Here is a 24885-nt window from a genome sequence, read left to right as displayed (position 1 = left end):
TGTGGTTTTTGAAGAACAAAAGAATCACTGTCTTCACGGCTGTAATTCACACCCATGATGATCCACGGCCCATGTATGACATACCATCAACTCTGCTACTCAACATCAAACAATTGATGTTGTTCACATGTCTCTCTCTCTCTCTCTTATGGTGCGTTCGTTTGTGGTCGGACGTGGCAAGTCCCAAGTAGCAAAATACCTACCTCCGACCTGTGTGCATTCGAGCTATAGTGAATGATATCATGATGATATGATATGATATTGACATCAGCCGGCAACTGGGGGCTGAGAAACATATCCGAATTTGCGACGAGGAAGTGCGAGTTCATGCAGTGTTTTATTTAATCATTCCTAGTAGCAAGTCGCAATTTGCCACCTCCCAGTTATAAACAAATGCACCATTAGCCAGTGTCACCATGTATGTATACAGTAGCTTGACGGGTTCTCAACAATGCCACCTGTCGGTTGGTGTGTCTGTCACTTTGAAAAAATAAATACATATGTACTGTACATGCCTTGCTGCGGCACTCGGCTTGACCTCTTACTCTCAGTAGGTTAGTGCATCATATTCAAATCATTCAAAAAGAAAGTTCCACTCCACCATTGCCACAAAGGAACACGTATTACAGGTGGGGGACAACATGTTTGCTGTGCATTTGTGTGTAGTGGCAGACAATAGTGAAAATCTCTATTTTTCTCTCCCTCTCTTCCATGATAGACAAAGCTATGAGGGGCTGGAACAGAAGCTAAAGGAGGTCTTCACTGAAAAGACTGGCATCCTACGTCAACTCTCAAAGACTTCAAAGGAGCTGGACAGCATAAAAGGCAACCTTCAGGTCAGAGCTCTATTGACTCTCTCTGGTAGATTGAGGGGATGTTAAAGGCAGTTGTTGGCTTGGAGCCATTGGAAACATGATTTAATTTCCACAGCTCTTTTTTTAGTTCTCCCAAAATGGCTTGGGAATTCAACATCCTATAATTCAGTCTATCAGCTCACCATGTAATGATCCTCTGCCAGAATCCTCCTTTCAAACGTTGATGATCAAATGCTCTGCTTCCCGTTGCTAGAAATGTAATCCTTCTTTTGGAAGGGTAGAGATGTAGAGGTGACCATTTGTATTTATCAGATTTCTTGTGTGTAAGCTTATGGGAATATAGTTCATCAGGTACAGTAACAGAATATGAGGCAGATGACTCAATAATGATAAAGATAATATCTTAATACTAGGGACTACCTAAATTTATATTAATGACAATTTCATATGGCTAACATTGTGTTGCAATGCAAAATCATATAATTCCAGTATCATTTTGCAGAAGGTAAGACAATAATATCCCATCCGATTTTGCAGTCAAATTTTAACCTTTTAAGCAATTTGTGTCCCAAAGTGAACTAGTGAAATAGTCTGCCTCTGCCTGAGTCGGTCCCTGAGGCAGCCATGGATGGAATTGCTCACCCAGTCCAATTACAGGGTCTCCTTGGACTCATCTTTCGCAGCCTTGGACCGCATGGCACTCAGACTGAAGCTATGGAAGTTCTAACTCCAGTGAACAGCTCCCCCAACTCCACCCCATGGCTCATTGAAATTGGTGGTTCTATCTGTTTACTATGACATAGTCTGACTCAACGGATGTAGGTTTTGGGGATAAGCCTTGTCATTAATTTATTACTACCCAATCAGTGGCGGCGAAATCCGTTGTCCACCCAATCAGATTCAATCCAGACTATGTGAAACAACAACAACCTAGCAACCGCTCCTATGAATACAATTGTGATTGGTTTAAAGAAACACAGCATTTTTTTCCCCCTATCCCTGAATGTTAATGAGTCCAGCCAGACGTTTCTCCAGCACTGGCACAGCGTAAGCGTGGAGGTCTGGCTATGCGAGACTAACCGTGACATAGTCCCTGTAGTTGGTCTGGCCAGTGCAGTCACACTAGTGTATGGTCTGTTCCCAGGGAATACTTTGATGTCTATCCCTGTGGGATAACTTGGATGGCATGCATGCCTCTGGTTGTAGCAGTGCACTGGTCATGGCAAGGACTGGCATTAAATTAACTCTGGAACAAAATAATCAAGTTACTGTTGTCAAAGTTATCTGTTGGTTTTGGCTAGTGGGTATTTGAAGCGGGAACCCGAAGGCAAGATCTCAAACTCTGGGTGAAAGACGTGGGTGCTTTCAGACAGGATGGATTCTGCTACAAATCAGACAGACGTTTCTGTTTAGTACCTGATAGTGCTGCAGACCTTGATCACCTTGGTTAATGCATGTTTCTGCTTCAGATTAAGAGAAGCATACCAACAGATACGAGAAAAGATTTATTTTATTTTTATTTTTTAAATATCTCTAAAACAAATGCAAATCCATTTGTATCGGAACTCAGGATTTGGTGCCTGAGACAATGTCACATCCCAGTTGAATGCGTTTCAGAAACAAAACGCGAAGACCCTACTTTCGCCCCATCTTTGTAGCTCTAGGCATGTTAGCTCTTGTTATCTATTGTTAGAAATACCAGTTGATAACAATGAACTACGTATTTTGCGCATACAAACTTCGTAGCAACATTGTCCACTGATAGAGGCTGGACAGTACTGTGTGTGCAACTGATTTAATGAGACACAAATTTACAGAAGCGCCAATAAACAGTCTTGTTGATGCGCGGAGTAGCCATCTTGATTGACGTCAGCAGCTGATGTTGATATAGTCGGGATAGACTTTTTAACCCAAGTAAAATGGTGGAAATCCCGAGTTCAGGTGCTGTATTGATGATGAGTTTGACGTCGAACCCGGGAATCCCGACATTTCCGATACAAATGGAATGCAGCAAAAGTCATCTCAGATGCTGCTGGCTTTTTTTACACAGTATATTGGTGTAACAGTCAAAGCTCAGCTTATTATGAATAACAGTGCTCAAAGTACTTGTATGACTTTATGATTTCTATATGCTGACCATTAATTTTAGTGATACACTGTATTGGATATTATTACAATTTGTTGGATTAATTTCACCAATGCACAAATACAGTCTAAACTACTGTATGCATAATGAAAGAGGGGCCTTTTCTTCTGCTGCGCCGGGCCTGTGGAATCGCCCTCCCCCCAGTGTCAGAGAGGCTGATCCAGTTGAAGCTTTCACTAATGGGCTCAAACTCACTAATTTAAACATGCATATACTGTTAAATGTATAATGTCTGTCCTTTATATTTCTTTACATTTTAGTCTTTAAGCACATGCTTTAATCGACTTTTAGTCTTTAAGCATATGATTTTAAGCGACTTATAATATTTTGATGTAGAGTAAGTGAACTGACCGTACAGTGATCATCAGTAAAACCTTTAATAATAACCAGTACCACCAGCAGTCACTGTGCTAGTTACCTTTATACTGTTTCATGTTTGTTCTGTATCTAATGTTTTCTGTTATGTACTTAGAGTTTAATGAAAAGTGTTTTATAAATTAAATGTATAATTATTCATTATACACAGAACTGTGTTGAAAACCATCCCAATGCCTTAATTATTCCTCACTTCAGAGAACTTCACTAATGCAAGCTTGAAGGTGCTGCATTTGGAGACTGTTTGATTTTTTCTCCCAATGTGAGTGCTTTGAAATGATACCTTCACCCTGGAGTTAGGCTGTGAATGGTCATGTTATAAACCAATTCCTCTTTTCAGAATAAAAAGCTCTGTTCCTCTCTTCTAGTCACTGAAAAATGATGAGTCAGTGGCGAAGAAGGATGTCCAGAGAATCCTGGAGCTCAGCCACAAGCAGAGGTAAATCTCAGCCCACCGCCCTCTTTTATGTTAAATGGCCACAGCAACTGAATAACTTGAATTATGACCTATAAGCATAAGAGATAAAAGTACAGTATAAAAGTGCTTTAAAGATTCAATTACATGGGGAACTGCATCACTTGCAGCTCTGAGCGAGAAGCCCTTCTTTTGAAGAAGATGCCAGCTGATCTTGCAGATGGGGCACAGTAGGGCGTTGCTTGCTAGGGCATTGTGGGTGGGGATAAACTGCTGGCATTTATGGGTGGGAACTGTTTTAGTATTTTTACCTCCACTTCAGTCTCAGCTTCACTTTGGGGCTCACAAGCCAAAAGGGTCCCTAATGGTGGACAGTGTGAGGCCACAGACCATCAGGTTTACGCATATTACATCACCCAACCTCATTGGACCAATATGTTTCAAACGGTTATGATTAGGTGTAACAGGAGTTTTCAGTATAGTAGGGCATTCACGACTGCAGCATTTTAGTAATCTGTAATGAATCCTAAAAAGTAGTCGACTTACCAGTTAACCGAGGGAGATATGTATTTTTTCAACCCAATACAATAATGATCAATTCTCGTCAAAAAGGTCTCTAAAATACTGTTTGACTGCAGTATGCAACTGCTTTCTTGCAGGGATAGCAGCAGTATTCCATCTCTAAATAGGCCTACCTAACATTTATTTAAAGGAATAGTAAAGGGAAAATGCATGTTTAGCCCTGTTTTAGGGTTACTTGTGATCATATACAATGATTCATATCAAAACGTTGACAAAGCTAGCATTTTCGAGAAAGTTGATAATTGCTCTAACACCGTTTTCTTCATACAATGGATGTGGATGGGCATCTTGAAAAATCATTCAAAAACATGTTAAACTCTCGATTTCAAAGACAAGAAACTCACCTAGGTGTTAGTTGGCGTTCTGGCATATAATTCGGCATAAAGTAAGATTCTAGTTCATCTGGAAAGGATTTTTAAAAATATTTAGCATCAAACTATTTAGTCGCAGCACATACGTGTGTAAACTTGCGCTTTAACTGATTCCGATATTGCGCAATGCCTTGATCTCGCGGTAGGCGACGTCCGTGGATTCCGGCTCAGCTTCCTTCCTTGAAAAGCTAGCCGCAACAACAAGACAGGCTCGTGAGAAGCATTTGTTTGGGATCTCAACAATGACACGTTATTGTGCCGTTGCCAATTGTGGCAAAATCCGTTCATCCGTAACTTATCATAGACTTCCCTACAACGATCCTGCAAGATTGAAGTTAGTTAGTGGCTAGAATCTCTTTACTTGGAAGTAAACACACCCGTGGATATTCTTCGGGTCTTAAATCACCGTGTGTGCGCTTTGCATTTTGAGGACAAATGTTATAAGCCTAGGCTATTCTTGAAGAAATCTCCCAAAAGGGTCTTCCTCAAACATGATGCTGTTCCAACTTTACATAGAGGAACGACAGAAGACGAACGAGTGGAAGAACTTGAGGTAAGTTCTTATTGCCAGCTGTGTGTGTGTGTGTGCGCCTGTGTGTGTGTGTGGAAGCATAATAATAATAATAATCCCTTTGATAAGACTAACTTTAGAAAAATTGAATTGTAAGAAGTGGTCTTACAGCATGACATTATCAAAACTGTAGATTTATTCGCTCTGACATAAATACTAGTGGTAAAAGCAGGACTCACTTTCAACAGGCAAGGAGTCAGACTCATGGACCGAAAGGTTTGCCATGTCAGCTGTTAGCAACAGGTCCCACTCGGTACAGCAAAAACTTTCCTCTTCGCTGGGCATCTGTCTGCAATGTTTGCAAGCACACCACCCAACAACCGTGGTTCGTGGTATAGCGACAGCTACATCGACCGTCTCTGGCTCTGCGGTTCGGCGAGCCTCCATCTCTTCCATTTGCTGTAGTTCCTCCTCACTATATTCAGGCTCGAAACGATAAGCGCTGCCGTCAAAGTCTAATTCCTCGCGATCAAATTCATACTCTTCTAGATCAACCATTTTGATAAGCGTTTTCTGAACTGTAGCCTAGGGCTTCCTTGTCAGTGAGCTAAAGAGTAGCGTGGGCAGTGAGCAAACTAGCTAGCCTAGCTAACATAAAAAATAGCTACCGTAAGTAGTTCCACTTCCTGAATCACCTCTGCGGATTGATCTACACATCTACAACGGTCGCGTCAATACAAGTCAATGGATTTCATAAAATGATCAATAAAACCCTACAGGATTCATACTTTGCGGCGAATTTGATGTCAGAACACCAACGGACACCAATTACACCCTCGGTGAGCTTCTTCTCTTTGAAATCGAGAGTTTAACATGTTTTTGAATGATTTTTCAAGATGCCCATCCACATCCATTGTATGACCAAAACGGTGGTAGAGCAATTATCAACTTTCTCGAAAATGCTAGTTTTGTCAATGTTTTCATCTGAACCATTGTATATGATCATAAGTAACCTTAAAACAGGGCTAAACATGCATTTTCCCTTTACTATTCCTTTAACATCTCATCATGTAGAAAATGACTGTTAAAACAAATCTATGGTCAACAACAACCAAAGTTATGTCCACCTTCAGTCGTTATAAGGCCATCTCAAAAACTCTGAGATGACTGATGCGTTATGATTCGCCTACATGCTCAAACAGTATGCGATAAACCTCAGATATTATGCTACCTAGTTAAATGCAATTATTGTAAGTCGCTTTTGACAAAAGCGTCTACTAAATGACTGTCATGTGATGGATATAACTTGTGTAGCAATCTCACCAATAAACACAAATGTCCACAGGTTGTTTGAAGTTTTTGGATTGGTTTATTGAAATATTATTACTGACAAATATTGACAGAGGAATGAGCTGTTGTAACGACACTTTGGATTATTAACATACATTTTCAGTAGGCCATAAATGACATGGGATGTATTACATGTGATGACACCATGTATTCTAAGCTCCTTGCCAGTGTGTGGGTGTGTGTATGTCTTGCTTTTAAATGTGTAACCACACTGAACAGTTCCCACATTTGTAACTAGGGGCCAAGCACCGAAGGTGCCCAGGCACCCTATTGTAATTGGTAGCTTTCCTATTATTATTATTCTACAATGGAAGTCTATGGCAGGCCCTATAACTGACTGGTAACTTTTTACGAAACTTGGCAGAACGCTAGATGCTTGTGTCCCGAAGCAATGGAACAAGTCTCACATCGATTGGCCAAAAGGGGGCACTATAGGAACCGTTTGAAATGGCGAACTTTGAACAGGCATATCTCAGGCACCGTTTGACCTACAGACATGAAACTTTGCACACCTATGTCTCTCCTCGTGACAAACAAATTTGCCTAGAGGACCCATAACTTCCGGTTATATAGATTTTCCGCCATTTTGAATTTTTTGAAAAACGCTTAAAATGTATCTCCTAGAAAGATTGACCAATCTGCATGAACCTTGGTAGACAGAATCTAGGGACCAATATTTAAAGTTCCATCTTGGCACATTTTTGAATAGTTGAATAAAACAGAAACTATGAGCTGATTAATATTGCACAGGGTGTGGCATTTCACATGAAGGGGTATCATTTCTGAAGGGTTAGACAGAATGGCACAAAACTTTGTAGGCATGTCCCTAGATATAACCTGAGGCTAAGACTCCATTATTGGCCTGGTCAATCCAAATGGGGGCGCTAGAGAGCTCATTTTTGGTTTAGGCCTAACCGCCATGCCGATTTTTTCTAAACTGGGCACAGTGGTATGAGGACATGTCTTATGGTCACTGGAAACAGATGAAGCTGATGGGCCACAGGGTGGGCTATAAAAAGCCAAAATGCTTAAAAGGGGATAAAATGCAAATGAGGGCGTGGCTTTTCACATGAAGGTGTATAAATTCGGAAGGGTTGGATGGAACACCACAAAACATTGTAGGCATGTCCCCACCTGAGGCTATCCCTGCATTATTGGCCCGATCAAGCCCAATGGGGGCGTTAGAGAGCTCATTTAGCTCGTTTAGGCCTAACCGCCAAGCCAATTGGCCACAGGATGACGCTATACCAAGCCAAAATGCTTAAACGTGGTTGAACACAATTGATTGCTGTAGCTTCCCCTGTGGCCAGATGGGGTTCGTTTTGCTTGTGTGGGTAGCTGATGGCATGCTCTACAACTTACTAATCGGATGCAAAATCATCAGATTCCATTTTGATGTCGTTATAAGTGTTGTTGTGCAGAAGCACCCCCATTGCGCTTTCATTGTATTTTCATTTCTACAATTATACCAATGTGGCCCACACCGGCCCACTTGAGGACCGGCCCATCGGGATTCGTCCTGAACATCCCGATGGCCAGTCCACCATTGATATGGACTCCATTTTAGTTAGAAAGTAATCATTCAGGTAAATTGGATGCAAATGACCAAATTTTAACTTTGAGACGTTTTAAACATTCCACACGTCATTAGTAGCCTAGTAGGCAAGGCCTATTTCAAGACGTTAAGTGCAAATCCTAGTAAATTGATACAATTGCCAACAACTATTATCAGCTATAGCCATCCAGGAAAAAGGGTATTAGCCTATTAGCCTACACTTCCATCTTCCACTTCCATCAATGGAGAGGGTAGTAGCTACATTCTGCCCACTTCATCCAGGGAGAGGGTAGTAACCTTTAGCCTAGGAAGAGGGGAGTAGTCTATAGCTTACACACTTCAACCAGGGAGAGGGTATTAGCCTTTAGCCTCAACACTTCATCCTGGGAGAGTGCAGTAATCCATAGACTACAGTACATACCCTACTTACACCAAGTGTAGGGGGGGAGGGGGGCATTCTGCTGAAAACTGTGAGGTTTAGAGAGAAACAAGAGTTGTGAGTGTTCTTCATAGATAGCTGAATTATCAAGCAATCCCCGCACTGAGACTTGATGGTAAAGGTGGATCTTCCAGGCAGATGGAAGGCCTGGAAAATGACCATGTGGCATGTAGACATGCAGAGAAATAGGTCCTAAAAGATATGTCCCAAAATACAATTAATGTAATGAGATGCTAAAAAGGACCTGACTTGACGCCGTCAGATGAATTGAATGTAATTGCAGTTTTATGATGATGCTGATGATGATGGCCCCGTTATTGCTGTTTGCAGCTATATGTAAATATTGTAATTAATTGTTTTCACAGTCTATTTGTTTGGTCCAGCACCTGCACTACTCTGATGTGGGTGCATTCCTCCAGTATTTGAGGAATCAAACTCTTGACACCTGCATGTACATCTGCATCTGTACAATGCCATTACCCTACACAGGCACTGTGTGTACAGACGGGAAGGAGAATGTTTTAGCACCTGCAGAGATGAGTGCAGTCATACATTTGCATGTGTGAATTGGTTTGGCGAAGCAAGGCTATCATCCCAACTCATTATGAAATTGCATTTATTATATGGAGTAAATACACATTTTGTAGGCCTTAGTGTAGGTTTGTAGGCCTTAGTGTAGGCCTCCAACTTTTTTTTCCTTACTTTTTTCCCCACATGTGCCTAGGAAGCTCCCTAGTATACAGACGTTGGTTTCATGAATTTTAATGTTACAGATATGCACTTGACTTCTGATTAAAATGTCTGATTTAAGTAACATGTGCCAATTGTCTAAATCCAAAATTCGAGCCTGCTTCCGACATTGCGAACTAGTTGTCCTAATAAGCTCCATAAACTGCAGTATATAAGTAAATTAATAATACATAGGGAATAGTTCATTTCCATAAAAGTAACCTTTGAACATAATATTTCATAGGAACCATTTGCATAAAAATTACTTTTGAAGATCAGATTATTTACTTCAGGGCTCACATAGTCTGGTAGATATGGCCTGGTGCCATTCCTCTGCAGGAGTCTAAGTTGCAACATATTATGCTAAGTGTATTTCTCACCCTGTCGCCTTCACAGGGAGGAGATGAAGTCCCTCCAGGCGGCATTGCAGAAGCAGCTGGATGAGGTGACGGAGAAAGCCGAGAAGCAGCAGGCCACGGTGAGAGACCTGACCCATCGACACTTTCCTCCTCTAACTGCTCCTGTCACCTGTCACCCAGACCTGCGTGCCTCTTCTGCTCATTACTGCTCCCATCCACCAACACACAAACCACCCTCGCTAACAACAGTTGTGTTTCACCCACCGAATAGTGAGAAAGGGAGAGAAGATGATGTGCACACTTGGGGATAGAATTCTGAGAAATTATTCATTTCATAAAAGCAGAGCTGGAGTAGATGAAGATGCTGTGTCTTAATGGTATGAATAATGTTGATGCTAGAGGAGTGTGGAGTACATACATCATTTTTTCCAAATGTACAGTACCAGGCCCAGGCACTTTTTGTCCTTTCCTATCCACTGGTCTGGCATGATGAAGTCTATCCTTAATGAAACTGTGCTTACACCACAGCACCTGAACATTCTTGGCAAGAAAAACAAGCTATAAATGTAGACCAAAATAAGCCTCTAGAAAATAAGAAACTCTAAGGATCTCTTTCTTTACCTCCAAAATTGGGACATTCAAATGCTTTTATACATTGCCTAGAGGGCTAGCATCTATGAAATGAAACATAATGTGTCTCAGTGGGATTCATACATACATCTTTATTTGTCAGTGAGAGGCGGCACATCACACGGTGTAGGTGGTGAAACGCAAAATGGTTGGTATCTTCTGCTCTTAACCCATCCCAAAACATGTAGGCTATTTATTGAGACAGCTTTTTTAGCCTCATAAAACCATTCTCACATGAGCTCATACAGTACGTTGTTTCTCTAATCTGCCGCGTCAGGTTATGACTACATAATAGCCATGACTGGAAGCCTGTTCATCATCTGAATTAAAACAGTTTTGGTCATCAGCTATACTAATCAAATAACTGGGTTTACCTTCAAGTTTGAGCTCCATCTCTGAGTCGCTGTCTGTAGTTGTATTCTGATGGTGTGCCTGTTGATGGGGTAGCCTACATATTTGATGCTGTTCAAGAGTGCAGCATTGTGTGCTATTTTTGATATTTAGCCCTATTTGCGGTAACATGAACCTGAAACAGATCGCTCAGGTATTGAGCTAGATCGACATTTTCATCTGACTCAAATGTCTTTACAATGGAAGTGGAGAGGGACAGGCAAAAGCAAATATGTGTAGCCTTTTCGGAGACGGGAAGCTCATTGTTTAATCTTATTTGGTCTCAGTCTGCTGTCCTGTGAAATGTAGGCTATTTGCAAAGTAAACCGAACAAAACAGTTACATTTGAACTGGAACTATTTTGCCGACTGCACTACCACTGTAAACTTCTGCTGTTTACGTTATAGAGACAATACATAGTCCTCTGCCAGGCAGAATTTTTTTTTTTATTGTATTTTTTATTTCTTGATGTTGATTAACACTAGAACCGCCAAAGACGTTCATTGGACGATTATGGGTTTTCATTTTCCCATAACTATATTTTAATAAAACATTGAAGTCCGCCAGTCAATGACTTTTCCTAAAATGGTGTTCTTTGCACCCCCTATTGTTAAATATATTCAAGATCATTCAAATAAAAAAAATATTGTGTCTGTTTTTTAATTTATACCTATATCGGCCACCAGCCGTTCAATGAATGGCTATAGGGAATGCGCAGTTTCACGCTATGTATAACCTATTATATGCACAGTTTCGTGCTATGTACTGTAGGCTATTATAAATAAGTATTATTCATTGGGGGAGCTTGGACTGGCGGGGGACTGGTGGAGAGACGCATAGTCTACAGAGCCTCCCCAGACGCGACTTCATCCTCCAGTTAGCTGAAGAGCTGCATGCAGAGTGGATGGCATCCAAACAGCCACCGGCGGCGCCCCTCGCAGTGTCCACAGAAGAACACCCCCCAAAAAATGCCTGCATGGTGAAGACAAGCTGCAGCAAGAACAGAACCGTCTACCAATGCACGAAGTGCACCAAAGCTGTCTGTGGCTTGTCTGCCAAGGTGCAGAGGATATGTGCGAAGTGTATTTGAGCTGCCATCTTAACCGCGCGTAAGAGCAGAGCGCATCAATTCGTGTATAGCGTAGGCCTAGCCTACTGTAAAAAGCGATGCGTTCTCATATATTAACTTAGATAATTATTAATGAGATAATTATTATGTAGCTACGTTCTATTCTGCATCTGTACAGTATGTTAGGTTTTCAGGCTGGTGGACCCAATAGCAGACAGCAGGCAGGCAGCGCAGGTTCAAAAATAAGGTTTTAATGTCCAAAAAACAAACAGAGGAACACCGGGAGGTAACACCAACATTCATTAACAATGAACCAACAGAGAACAAAGGAAACAGGAGGGCAAATATACTCTGGGAGAACGTTCAAGGAACAACATACAGGTGTGCAAGACATAACGAGACACAGGTGCAGACAATCACCCAGAAAAGGACATGGAGGGATACCAACAAGACACCAACACAAGGACAGAGGAACAAGGACACAAGAGAAGGGAACAGGGAACGAGGCTGGGACTGGGAATGGGACTGGGCAGAACACTAGAGGGGGGAGCTAGAGGGCCAGAAGTGGAGGGACTGGAGTGATGTGGGACTAGTGAGGGACCGGTGTCTAGAGCTGGGGCAGGGAGGACACAAACCAACATAGAAGACAAGACAACGAACACAAGGCCAAACACATGGAGGCAGAACAAAACAGGTGACTACGTGCTAAAGTCTCTAAGGGTAGGAGGGTCCAGGGGGCACAGGAACTGAGGGTCAGGAATCCAGGCCGGGAACAGGGGGTGAGCAGGGCGAACCAGGGGTCTGGGGCAGGGGCGAGGGTCTGGACCGGGAGCAGGGGGCGAGCAGGGCGAAACAGCGGTCCGGGGCGAGGGTCTGAACCTGAAGCGAGCAGAACAAAGCAGGGGTCCGGGGCGAGGGTCTGGACCGGGAGAAAGGAGCGAGCAGAGTGGACCAGGGGTCCGGGGCAGGGGTGAACCAGAGGACTAGGCCAGGAGCGAGGGTCCAGACTGGGAGCGAGCCGGGGTGGACCCGGCCCAAACCATAACACAGTAGACTACTGTTTTATTTGGATCCTTGGCCAAAATGCTGTTCTTGTAGCCGTTTCATCCATTTTTTTCCTTTTGTGAAGTGTAGGCTGTCGAGGAAAATGGCTGTTATTAGAGAAATGTTTTGGTTTAATCTGATCCTGATGTTTCTAATTATGATGTTGACCCCTGAGTGTGGCTGTCGGCCGGAGTTTTCTGTAAGAAACTGTGTCTCCCTTCCATAGACTTATGAGATAAGGGTGACATTCCATGGTTGGGACATTCTGTAGACAACACCAATTGTTGTGGTTAGAGATAGAGACCTGGGCGCCGACCCATCGGCCGGTTATCTACTACAAGGCCGTGGGCTGCAGGCGAGACCAGACCAGTCCAGGGGCCTCATTTATCATTGTGGATACACCCTTTTTCATTTACACCTGATTTTTGCACTTGCTTTTCTCCGCAAATAATGTGATGTATCATGACAACACTCAATGGTAAATATTGTGTATATATCTCACAATATTTCCCATTGAGTTTTGGCATGATACATCACATTATTTGCGGAGAAAAGCAAGTACAAAAATCAGGTGTAAATTAAAAAGGGTGTATCCACAATGATAAATGAGGCCCCAGACCAGTCTGATCGGGGAAGGGGGGAGGGGTGGAACGCCCCCGAACCATAAGAACCTTGCCCGAGCTCAGATGCTTTGATTTGGGCCAGACAGCATACAGACAGGCCAGCTGAACATTAGACTAGATGCCATCGTCTTTTGTATGCTAAATCTTCTGTAATTAAACAGCTTTTGATTGTCGCTCAAATCCCGTGTTGGAGAGATTAATTTGGAATACACCTGGAAAAGGGACACTGGACTGTGTGGTATTTGTGAGAGAGTGTTTGCCGTCTCTTATTGAGATCAAAACACAACGCAGAGCTGAACAAGGACAATAATAAAAGACAACGAAAGTCAACACTATACTATTGTAAGAGGTTAAATATTGTAAGTCACAGAATACCTAAGTTCTATATTCTCTATAGCGGTATCTTGTTACATGTTTATTTTGTCCTACAGATTAGCATGGATTTAATGTTAACAATATAATAGTTGATTGACTGTTGATGTCTGTGTTACTCTAGTCATGGGATTGATTAGTAAGGTCTGGGACAGTTGGGGAGAGAAAAAGAGAGCGTGGAGAGCAGGGGAGAGAGGGAGAAATGATGGTGATGTTTCTGTGCCCTGAACCTCACTAAAGTTATGAGAATGAACACAGCAGTTTCCTCCTTATTTCACACCAACACCCACAAGTAGAGTATTACACTATTCTTGTTAAAGTGTGAAAATAACATTTTGTTGTATTATTTTATTGCCATATAGTCATTTTGTGAGTAGTATGAAAGGACAACATTAAGCCTTGAGTTGTACAGTACAATCCTAAGACCGTATACCGTAAAAAACGATGCGTTCTTACGGTACGTCCATTGAACGGCTACTGGCCAATATACAGTAGGTATATAGGTCTATGTAATGACTTGGCAACACTGCAAATGAGTATAACTACTCAGTGTAATTTGAGTATAAGTAAAGCTTGAATGAATGAATGAATGAGTGAACTGTATTGCCCTGCCTGCGATGTCGGTGTCGTCAGCTGGAGATGCTCATCCCTAGAGGGACAATATGTTGGATTCCAAGAGACTGATGAATCTCAAGAGAAGATATACATTTCCTTTATACACTGGATTCCACAAGGCCGTGGACTTTTTTTTCTCACACAATCATGCTGTCTTAGTACAGAGTTGTACATTACATTACATTACAGTCATTTAGCAGACGCTTTTATCCAAAGCGACTAACAATAATTGCATTTAACGTAGGAAGAGCCAATGTACTACTACTTGCCAGAACTCACAAGTGCATCTTCTCTCTAAAACAAGTGACTAAGAGCATAATCTAGTGCTGAAGGCAAAGTGCATGAATAGCAATCTAAAGTACAGTGCAATATAATACAATATAATACAATAAAATACAATAAGTGCTTAGGAGGGAGGATTGTTGTAGTACTTCTTAAAGAGATGAGTTTTGAGCCTGCGACGAAAGATGGGCAGCGACTCTACTGTCCTGACATCAGTGGGCAGTTCATTCCACCACTGCGGGGCCAGGACAGAGAAGAGCTGTGACCGTGTCGATTGACCGCAGGGGCCTCGGAGTGACGGGGCAACCAGTCGCCCTGAGGTAGCAGAGCGTGACGGTCGGGAGGGGGTGTAGGGTTTGACCATGGCCTGTATATTAGATATGACATTCAAAGGTTCCACTACTTACATACTGAGATTTGATTTATTTGCTCACATGAATATACTGACAGCTTGTAAATTTTGAATAAACCTTTGCACTACAACACCCTTGTGTGGTCCTTCACCTGTACCAATATACCTGTATGTATTCTCACAATGCCATAGATTCACATTATAAGCAGATTGTAGTAATATGTGTCTACTAGCTCTGTCATAGCTATTGTCTGCTAACCTTGTCATAGCCATATGAAGTTCTTGGTCATCACCCTCATCCCACAGGCTTGCACAGACAAAGCCCAACATCTAAAATGTAAACCCTCTGTCCTGGTACGCGAGTGTCCACTGATGAAATTCCACTTCACTCTCATTTGTCCCCCAACATAGACTGCAAGGCCACACTTTGACATAGCGTGTGGCTTCCAGCCTGGAGCTGAGCTGACATGAGACAGAGAGAGATGAGGTTATCTAAAAGGTTGGACACACTGAACAGGGAGAGTGTTGAGCAGAGGTCTGTGTTCTGACCCGCTGAGTGTAGTGCTGTTCCCCAGCCTTCTGTTACTGTAGTGGTTGAGGGGGGGGTGTGTGTGATTTATGGTGGTGCTGTGTGTGTTGAGCTGGTGGAGTGTGTGCAGTGTGGGGCCCTGGTCTTCAGGTCTGGAGTGGGAGGAGTGTTTCTTGACCCTCTCATAGGGCTGGCCCTGCGACAACTCGCTCCACATCTTGGACTACATTTTTTATGAACAACACTACCAGATGAAGTGATACATAAATTACTACAATACATGTGAGGAAAGTGTCATTTTGTGCAGCAATTCCATTGTTTCAGTTTTCTATTGTCCAGTGCCTCAGCATTTGTTGAAATCCCTATGCATTGAGGCACTGTGATGTTATTAGGCCCTGCTCCAAGGCTGTGTCAACTACAGAGACCTATTTTAGAGTCCCCTGGGTCACTCCACTGAGGTCCACTGGTCTATGAATACTCTCCTCTTCATCCCGTGGACAATCCTAATGACCTTACTCAGGGACATAATCTCCCTTGGGTCAAGCCTTGCAGACGTGTGACAAAAAAGGTCTGCAGAATCCATGCATTACTGCCTCGTTACTGCAGGAACTGATGAAGTGCTGCACAGCTAAGCCAAGCTGGCCATAAAGGGATAACAACAGAATAGGGCTGGGTATTGAGTTGAATTTCAAGAATCGATTCGATTCCGATTCACAAGGTTCAGAATCGATTATCACGATTCAATTAGATTAGATTAGATTCAATATCGATTCGGTTAGTGTTACTAAAACCTGTTTTTTTAGCTGTAACCTTAATTACATGACTGCCAAGTTATGCAACACATCAATACTAGGGCTGGGTATCGATACTGATTTCCAAAAATGAATGGATGAATGAATGAATGAATCATTGAATGAATTAATGAACTATTCATATCTTAATTTATTCATTCATTCATTAAATAAAAGATCGATTTTGGGATTCATGAATCGATTCAGAATCGATAAATCAATTTTTTAAACCCAGCCCTACAACAGAACAAATATCCCTCTACTGTCTCTTTAAGAGGACCTGAGGAGCCGGTAATTACTGCCCCTCCCAGCCTCAGGTGAATTCATTCATTGTGGTTCATTACTTGTACCATCTGATTCCAAGCTCATTCATGCGCTGAGGAAGGCCTCTGGCTGAAACGTTAGCATGTTTCATTGACGCCAAAATAAATAGGTGAAATAGAGGATCTGTCCATGTATCTTTTATTGGTGAGTGCTACCTTGCATCTTTGATGTCCTTTTTGATGTTCATTTTTTTGGTTGAGCACCACAACAAATCAATTTTTTTGAGGAAGGCGCATCCATTTCTATTGCAAATCATTTTATTATTCCTTACTTTTCAACAACCCACGTGAAGGTAACCCTTGTGTTCGTTACACTGTAAGAACACACAGGTACTGTACTGTAGCACTTACAAAACAAACAAAAAAAATCCTAGAGGGCTGTTTACCAACCAGCATAAATTCCACACGACAGAATTACTGGAACAGCAAAAAACAATGTCCAGTACAACATGAGTACCAACAAGCTACACTAGCTGAGTTACCTTGTTATACTAATGTACTATAAGAACATTCAGTAGTATCATTATTCTTCACAACATAATAACAAATAGATGGCCGTTCACTTCAAACATTACTGTAAAAAAAAAAAAAAAGGAGTATATCTCCAGAAATACTGGAACAACAAAGAACATTACAATCCAGTGAGCCAAACAATGGTACTCTAGGCTATGTAAGCAGAAGCTGAATCACAGTCGAACTAAAGGCAGCAACTTGCCATCATCTTTCATCTGGCTCATTTTTTGTTTAACCTCAGTTGTCAAAAGAACACGGCACCCAGTAACGAATGTGCCAAGTGTCTCCACTCGTTCGTTCCACTGCCCCAGTGACTTCTCTTATCTCGGGTTCTGGCAGGTGCAGCTCTGATACAATTGCAGTCCTTGCAACTGTTCGATCGAGATGTTAAATGAGACGAGTATACCTGGTTGCTTCTTGGTGTTAATGGTAGACCAGAGTGACCCAGGGAGGCGAACGCAGAGACAGAGGAACCGAGGAGCGTAGGAGGCGTATTTATTGAATGAAGGGGAGGGGAAATGCGGGAAGGTGCGTGGTGCGCTTGGTGAAATGTTAGTGGCGTGTGTAGATATCTATGTGTGGGTGCAGTGTTAGGCTATGAGTAGATGCGAGTAACCAGGCGTGGTGCAGTATGTATATGAACGGTGGGGTGTTGGAATATGTGCGCGCTCAGGCGTCAGAACAATGTACGTGATCCGAAGGAGTTGTCCGTGAGCAGGGCGAGGGACGAGTCCAGGGGGTTCGGTCCGAGGGGTTTTCCTGGGAGACAACGGGAGGGGCAGGGGTTCCAGGTAGGCACGGGGGGAGCTGGGGGTCCGAGTAGGTGGCTACGTTCTGGCACCGGCAGACTGGTCAACAAGGCTTTTGTAGGGGTTGCTGCTCGTCAGTCTCAGGTGTGCTGATTGGAGATTGAGCCCAAGTGTGCCGTTGCCTAGCCAACGCCCTAGTGGAGCGCACTGAGGTAGATGGCAGGTCAGAGAGCACTGGTGACGCGCTCCGGGACTCAGAGCGTGCTGGTGAAGCGCACCGAGCCCGCCCCGTAACACTTGGCTTCTTTTCCTTTAACCAGGACTCAGACAGTACCAGGACATCAGGGTCAGCCTGAGAGACTAGGATTTCCAGATGATCTGATTTGTGTTGCTGAAGGAGACTTCTTATGTTTAAATGAATCAGCCCAAGCCTTCTCCTTTCATTAAAGGCCGTTGGATTATTTAGACAAGCCGGGGTGGACTCAAAGTCAGAAGGGACAGAGCTTACAATGACAGGGGCCTGGGTCAAGGGGCATATAGACCGCAACGAACAACAGTACGATTCACTTGAGGCCTAGGCCTAATAGATGTGTCAGCCCAATTTGAATGGCGGACAGGGAATCTAACTACTGATTCTAGTGGGTATGTGTTCAGGGCTAGCTGTCACACATAGAGGTAGACAATAACCAGAAAGCCCTGATGTAGCCCGATCCGTAAGAACAGGAGCTCTACATTCATGGAGTAAACAGTCATTAAAAGGGATCGGACTTACCCCATGTCAGACCCTGCAGGACTTCAGGGCCAGGTCCATACTCACTGACAACAGACGAGCGCCTGACCTGCTGGGATGGAGGCCGTCCCATACATACGAGCGCAAGGACTTCAGGATAACGCACATGAGTGGTATCCAGCAGAAGTGAAGTAGGCTCGTCTTGCTCGGGCTTATATTCGATCAATACATGGATGTGACGCTATCAGAGATTTGGTTGGCTAACCCATCTGTACACGTCATAAATGAAGTCTCCGACGTACTTCACGTGAGGCACGGATGTCAACGCCGGGCTAATCGGCAGAGGCTAATCAGTCACACCCCGTATGACGCAACCCACCAGCTGACTGTCAGCTGTCATAGCATTGGTTCAGCTCGCTAGAGCGCATGTATTTAAGCTGTCAAAACAGGTCATTGTTCGCTCTTGCCATTACTGCTGATTGCTCGTATCTGCGCGCTCGCTGCTTCCGCGTTCTCTGCTCTTGTGTCTGCTCTTGCCATTACTGCTGATCGCTCGTATCTGCGCGCTCGCTCCACCTCCTCCCCTGCTCCGCCTGTGTTCTGTCGATGCCATCTCTGTTGTCATCGTTGCTCTGTTCCGGGGGTATTGCTGCTTTCTTCTGGTATTCCACTATGCGTCGGCTAGTGGAAGCCGGGGAATTACACTAGCTTAGTCTCGGTGGCGCTCTGTGGTGATCGTGGGCCGAAACATCTCCGAAGGGCCATCCGGCGGTCCCTCCGCTCACCATGGAGGCAGAGACACTAGGCTGTATCTCCTTCGGACTCCACGAAGCGCTGGCCCGTGGAGGCCAGGGACTATAATGTACAGCAGTCCCCATGTGGCTCTCTTTGTCTTAGTGGGCTGAGTTACCTCCGAGCGTCTTCCCGATCGCGGCCCACTCTGATCGTCATAGAGGCAGGGGGCTAGATGCCGTTCCCTCTTCCGGCCCGGCACTCTGGGCCAAGCGGCCCAGAGGGGGGGAACATCTAGATTGCCGCTTTCCACATGCGTGGAAGGCAGGGGGCCCCCCGAACAGATCACACCGCCAAAATTCATATGCGTAAAAAATTCATATGCCGTATATATTGTTGCATGCTAATAAATGGGTCAATTTTCACTAAAGTGATCTCGACTGAATATATGGCGGACATCATCAACAGTGGTCGAGAATATAGACACGTGACATGAGATAGCGCGGTACACTTTGAATATATTTCAGGCGGAGACAATAGAACAATGTAAAAGTCACCCTAGGCCAAACGGGAAGTCTGAGGTGTGAGGCCTTCCTGTTATGGTGAGAAAACCACGGCAGGGGTGTTTGTCATTACAAAAAGGTGGAAGACAGATGTGTTTGGAATGGCAAAAGGCAGGGGATTTGATCAATAGGTTTTAAGAACAAAAGGCTGAGATCTGAAAGGTTTGAGGCCAGTTGTCTCTAAAATTCCATGACACCGGCAAAGGCCCATTGACATTGAAATGGAATAGCCTCCCGTAAGCACGTTAAACAGAGATAGCAGACAGTCCAGTTGGCTTGCTAGCATTCCCAGCCGGGAATGCAAGTGTCCAAATCAATGATCAGGCTGATCTCCTGATCCTGATGGAAACAGTACGAGACTGACCAGGGAGGAATGCAACGACCACATTGGCCATCTCCAGACAGTGATACCCAAACTCATGGCGATACGGGCCACTAGGCTGCATATGTATTTGCTTATGTGTTTTCAGTAGGATATGCCTACTGCCTATTTCTTGTCAGATGATGCATGCATGTGTAGACACTGTATTCTGTAAAACCAGTTTATTACCAGTTTATAATACTAAATTTTTATAACAGCAGGTTCCTTTTATCACTTTACTTACATCTTACAAAGATCACTTATAATGTCACAAAACCATGAATAATATGTTAGAAAGTATAATGTACTGTAGCTTAATATAACATGTAGTAATGAGTAATACATCAGTACATCAACTTCTGCAGAATAAATGAGCTATAATGCTTCATGGCCTTTGGCACATCATATGTTATAATGCATTTTGCTGCTCAGCATTACGATCATTCATAACAAACTGTTTGCATTGTAACTGTTTGTAATGTATTATGAGGAGTGATACAAATGTACACATCGGTATAACAATTATTATAATGACGTATTATGCCTTTATAACACCTTATAGATATGGGCTTCATAGAAAGTAATTGAATTAGAAATTATGAAGTATGAACATGTATGAGCCAAATGTTCAATACAGCCAACAGTATGTTGAGACAGCTAAATTCAGTGGATAGAACAGATGCTGACACAGTTGCAAGTAGTTATAAATACATACATATAAATTTACCTGTACCTTGTACAAATGTACAAATGCCACATTGAGAACATGTCATATACCTGCTTGAGGGCAAATGTGCCAGCTCAGTGCTAATACAATTATTTTCTTTTGTCAATAGATTAATTTTCTCAAGATGGAGATGGAGAAAAAGACGAAAATCATCAAGGACTTACAACAAGAGGTGAGTTTGAAAGTTGTCTTGTCTATGAATACATAATAGGCTACTTGTGTTACATCTGGGTAAAAAATGAAATGTTGCTTGCATTTAGTCGGTTCATGTTTTTTGGGGGGACCTTCTAATTGGATAACCCAAGGGCAGAAGCAGAAAACAAGCAGAAAATATAAAACAAGCAGAAAATCCAATCGTTTTAGACCAAATGCCCTATGGCAGAACGGTCAGCGACAACCACAGATGGTGTTGTTGGACGACAGAGGTGACCATAACCCCATCATGGCAGGCAGCGATGAACAGAACTGTATACCAGCCGATCCAAGAACTGATCCAATGACCTTTAATATAGGCGTGGCATTAACCTGTTAAGTATTAAAGCATTGTATTAAAGTACTGGTAGGTTGGTATTTGGTCAACGTTGCCATAGGTACATTTATGATACATTTACTTCATTTTCACCTTGACCACCAATGGTTGTGTTGCATCCTGTGTTCTGCTTATATTGCAGTGTCCTCAATAAAGTGAAACGAAATTCGATTCATTCTTTCTTTAAGCAATCCAATCTAATTTCTAGTAGTAGAACAAGTACATGTATCTTAGTCGGGATGACTTATTTTAAGCCCAATATGCTATTTTCTTTGTAAATTCCAGGGTACATAGCCTTATTTCAAGACAATTGCAATAGCATTGGTTTCTAAATGTAAGCACATTTTCCTACATATTGAGAAAATAATGCCTCAGTGGTGTAGCAGTTTAGGAGCTTATAGCTATGGAAATCTGACTATTACTAGGTATAATTGAAGGGAAATGAATTTAATATGTTAAATCAACTCGTATGGGGCACCACCCTGTTCTGTACAGGGAAACAGATAACCTTATCAATAGTCTGGTTTTATCAATCTGGATCTGAAAGAGGACGTCTTGACTCAAGCAAGTGACCTAGAGACCAGTTGATGACGCTACAACGACGTGATCAAAGCGTTTAATATGTATTGAAGTATACTAATCAGTAATAGATGGAAACACAAATGTGGCAGTATGGAAACAAAGCAGAAGGGAAGTGAATGATATAACATTGCAGCCGGTCCTAATTATCTAAGCTCAAAACAGCATAGCACCACAAACCACATCAAACAAGAGCATTTGGACATTGGACCTTACGGTTTGTGTGGCGCGCTGGCTGGCTTGGCTGGGCAGCTCTCGTTGGAGTCTTGAAGACCCACGTGAACAGCGTTGTTGGTTTTGGTGAATTGCGTCGCACGCCAGCTCTTCTTTCGATGCAGCTTCGCGGTTATGCTGTTTGGCGAACGTTGGGAGTCGCAGAGACTCAGAATTCAGATTTGGCGCTCAGAGTACAGTACAGAGTCTATTCCGGTGCTGTTTGGTGTACAGCCAACCGAAATGGTTCAGAATTAAGTTGCAAAAGTCTCAACTGCTCCACTCCTGCTCATGCCGAGAGTTGGATCCGATGAACAGTTCGTAGATGGTTTTATTTCAGTAGATAGCGCGTCGACTCGCAGGTACCTAGCAGTTTCCTTGCAATTCCACGGAGATAAAGTTACTTGCTTTAATGGCACACGGGATCCGTGATGTTACGGTAGATCATACAACACAACACAACAAGAGAAAAAAACAAGAGAAAAACAAGAGGTAAAAAAAAAACGAGAAAGAAAACATGCCGTCCCAGGTTCTATATACCTGGCTACAGGAAGTGGTTTGGTCTTGTTGAGACCAAGGTGGGTACCTTTGTTCCGCGGGTGTCCCTTCACACCTCCCTCAGTATCAGAGAGAGACTGACCTACAGTTATATTTGAATCCCTGAGTATTCAATCTCATTTACAACACATTGGGAGGACATCAGATGGCATATTCATATTCAGTACATTAGTCAGAGCACATAAAGTCCGAACATGACATCTTTAATCACACCCACATGTTGGATTCACAGTTTTAATACTGCTCTGAGCCCGTTCGATCCCCAGCTGCTGTTTATTCACCGGTATGCTCTACATTATAGAATAAACAATTGTACTTGGAGAATAACTCAACTCAAGGTTTCATGATTGAAATAGCTGTTTCTATGCATTTTGACCATACATTGGTGTTCTGGAATGTGCAGAGAGAGGGAGTGAGAAAGAACAGTGACCCTCATGAATCTGGTCACACTCCAGTTCTTTTGTTAAGGGGGAGTCTCAGCCTCTTTGATGTTATCCACAGGACGCCACTCGGCCTGTCCTGTCTCCCAGGGTCCGTTGACACAAGGCACCCTTGGACAAAGGTGGTCATAGCAGTTTCACACTCAGTGGTCCTGCTCAAAAGAGGGAGGGAGGGGGGGGGGTGTAGTCGTGGAGTGTATCGGTGCCACTGTCCTCCACCCTGCTGTTTCACAGTTCTCCCTCCTGCTGGGGCATGCAGCCCCTCCGCTACAATGGTTTCTCTATATCTAGACAAATGTGCTTATTTAGTGTAGGTATACTGGTTTTAAGATATATTTCCGAAACATATAGCTTATTTCAAGATGATTGAACTAGAACTAAGTCGTATTAATTACAAAAAGTATGTTTAATATGAAGAGACAAAATGGCCACCACAACCCTATTGTAACTCTAGCAGCACACAGCTTTGACACCTGTTACGGTACTATGTTGGTCTACTGTGGGTACTTCAAACAACATGCACTCACCACTGGGAAAGTTGCTTAGGATTTAAGACCTCTCAAGCAGCGTGTTAACCGACGTGTTCACTCTCGGATATAAACAAGTAGAGTGCAGCTTTGCTTGCTGGAAGAGTGAGAGGCAAACATATTTAATCAGTCTAGCCATCACATTTTACAGTGCGTATATTTTTGCAAACCCTTTTCATCATTTCATTAAATAGTCTAAATTATATACTGATGTTGTCACTGTTAATTCCAGTATTCCTTCAGACCAAGAGATATTTAGATAGCCACCTAACTTACCCCAACCAGCTAGCTAAGATTAGGGTCTATCTATCATGTCACAGAGATGCATGAAAACAGATACTGTAGCTACAGGCACATGTAACATTAACGTCAGCTACCTTAAGTCAGATCAAACAACAAGCAGCTAGTGTAGTTTTGTAGTGGCCAGCTTCCAAGCTGAGTAAGCGAGTTTTTGGACAGTCAAACAGAGCACATACTGTAGACAATAAAGTAAGTGCTAACTAAGTTACATTGCAGTATTTTGTTGTGCTCCATACTGTGTATCTGCTTGCTCGACAGAACCACACTCACCATTTCTGGCACCCAGTTAACACCATACAGCAACTCAAGAGAAAACATGTGCTAGGTATACATTTCTTGTTATGTATCCTTCTACATAACCCTGAAATAAAGTGTTCCTATTCATTCAGATGGGCCTATTTTAGGTCTAATATTGGCAGTCTGTTTTTTTTCTAATGTCAAATCGTATTATGGTGAAAATAATGTTGCTGGACTGTAGACAGGAGTCTGGCACAGATAACTACTGAGGCAAGCAGGTGTGATGCCAGTGTGAGTGGGCAGACACAGCGCTGTAACCACACGGGAGTGGGTAGGCACTGCACAGAAGCAGGTGGGGGTGGGAAGGTGCATGTCAAAGAAATCATTCCTATGCAGACCTCTTTTGTGGTGCCTCAATATTTTAGTGGTGTAATCAAACGAACTTCTATTGTTATACAGG

General features: G+C 43.0%; 1 protein-coding gene across 1 annotated transcript in view; it reads left to right on the top strand.

Moving 5' to 3' along the window:
* luzp2 (leucine zipper protein 2) overlaps positions 1 to 24885 on the top strand; it is a gene marked incomplete at both ends in the record, with an annotated part of 155789 nt that overhangs the window by 84357 nt on the left and 46547 nt on the right. The window contains 4 exons of the mRNA XM_084437049.1: positions 719 to 836; positions 3705 to 3775; positions 9685 to 9766; positions 21152 to 21214. Of these exons, the coding sequence (XP_084293175.1) occupies positions 719 to 836; positions 3705 to 3775; positions 9685 to 9766; positions 21152 to 21214 (334 nt within the window). The remainder of the gene's footprint in view (positions 1 to 718; positions 837 to 3704; positions 3776 to 9684; positions 9767 to 21151; positions 21215 to 24885) is intronic.

The sequence above is a fragment of the Borostomias antarcticus genome (genome assembly GCF_949987555.1).
Source record: "Borostomias antarcticus genome assembly, chromosome: 4".
In the NCBI taxonomy this organism is placed as follows: Eukaryota; Metazoa; Chordata; class Actinopteri; order Stomiiformes; family Stomiidae; genus Borostomias; species Borostomias antarcticus.
This window is presented reverse-complemented; position numbering and strand designations above follow the sequence as displayed.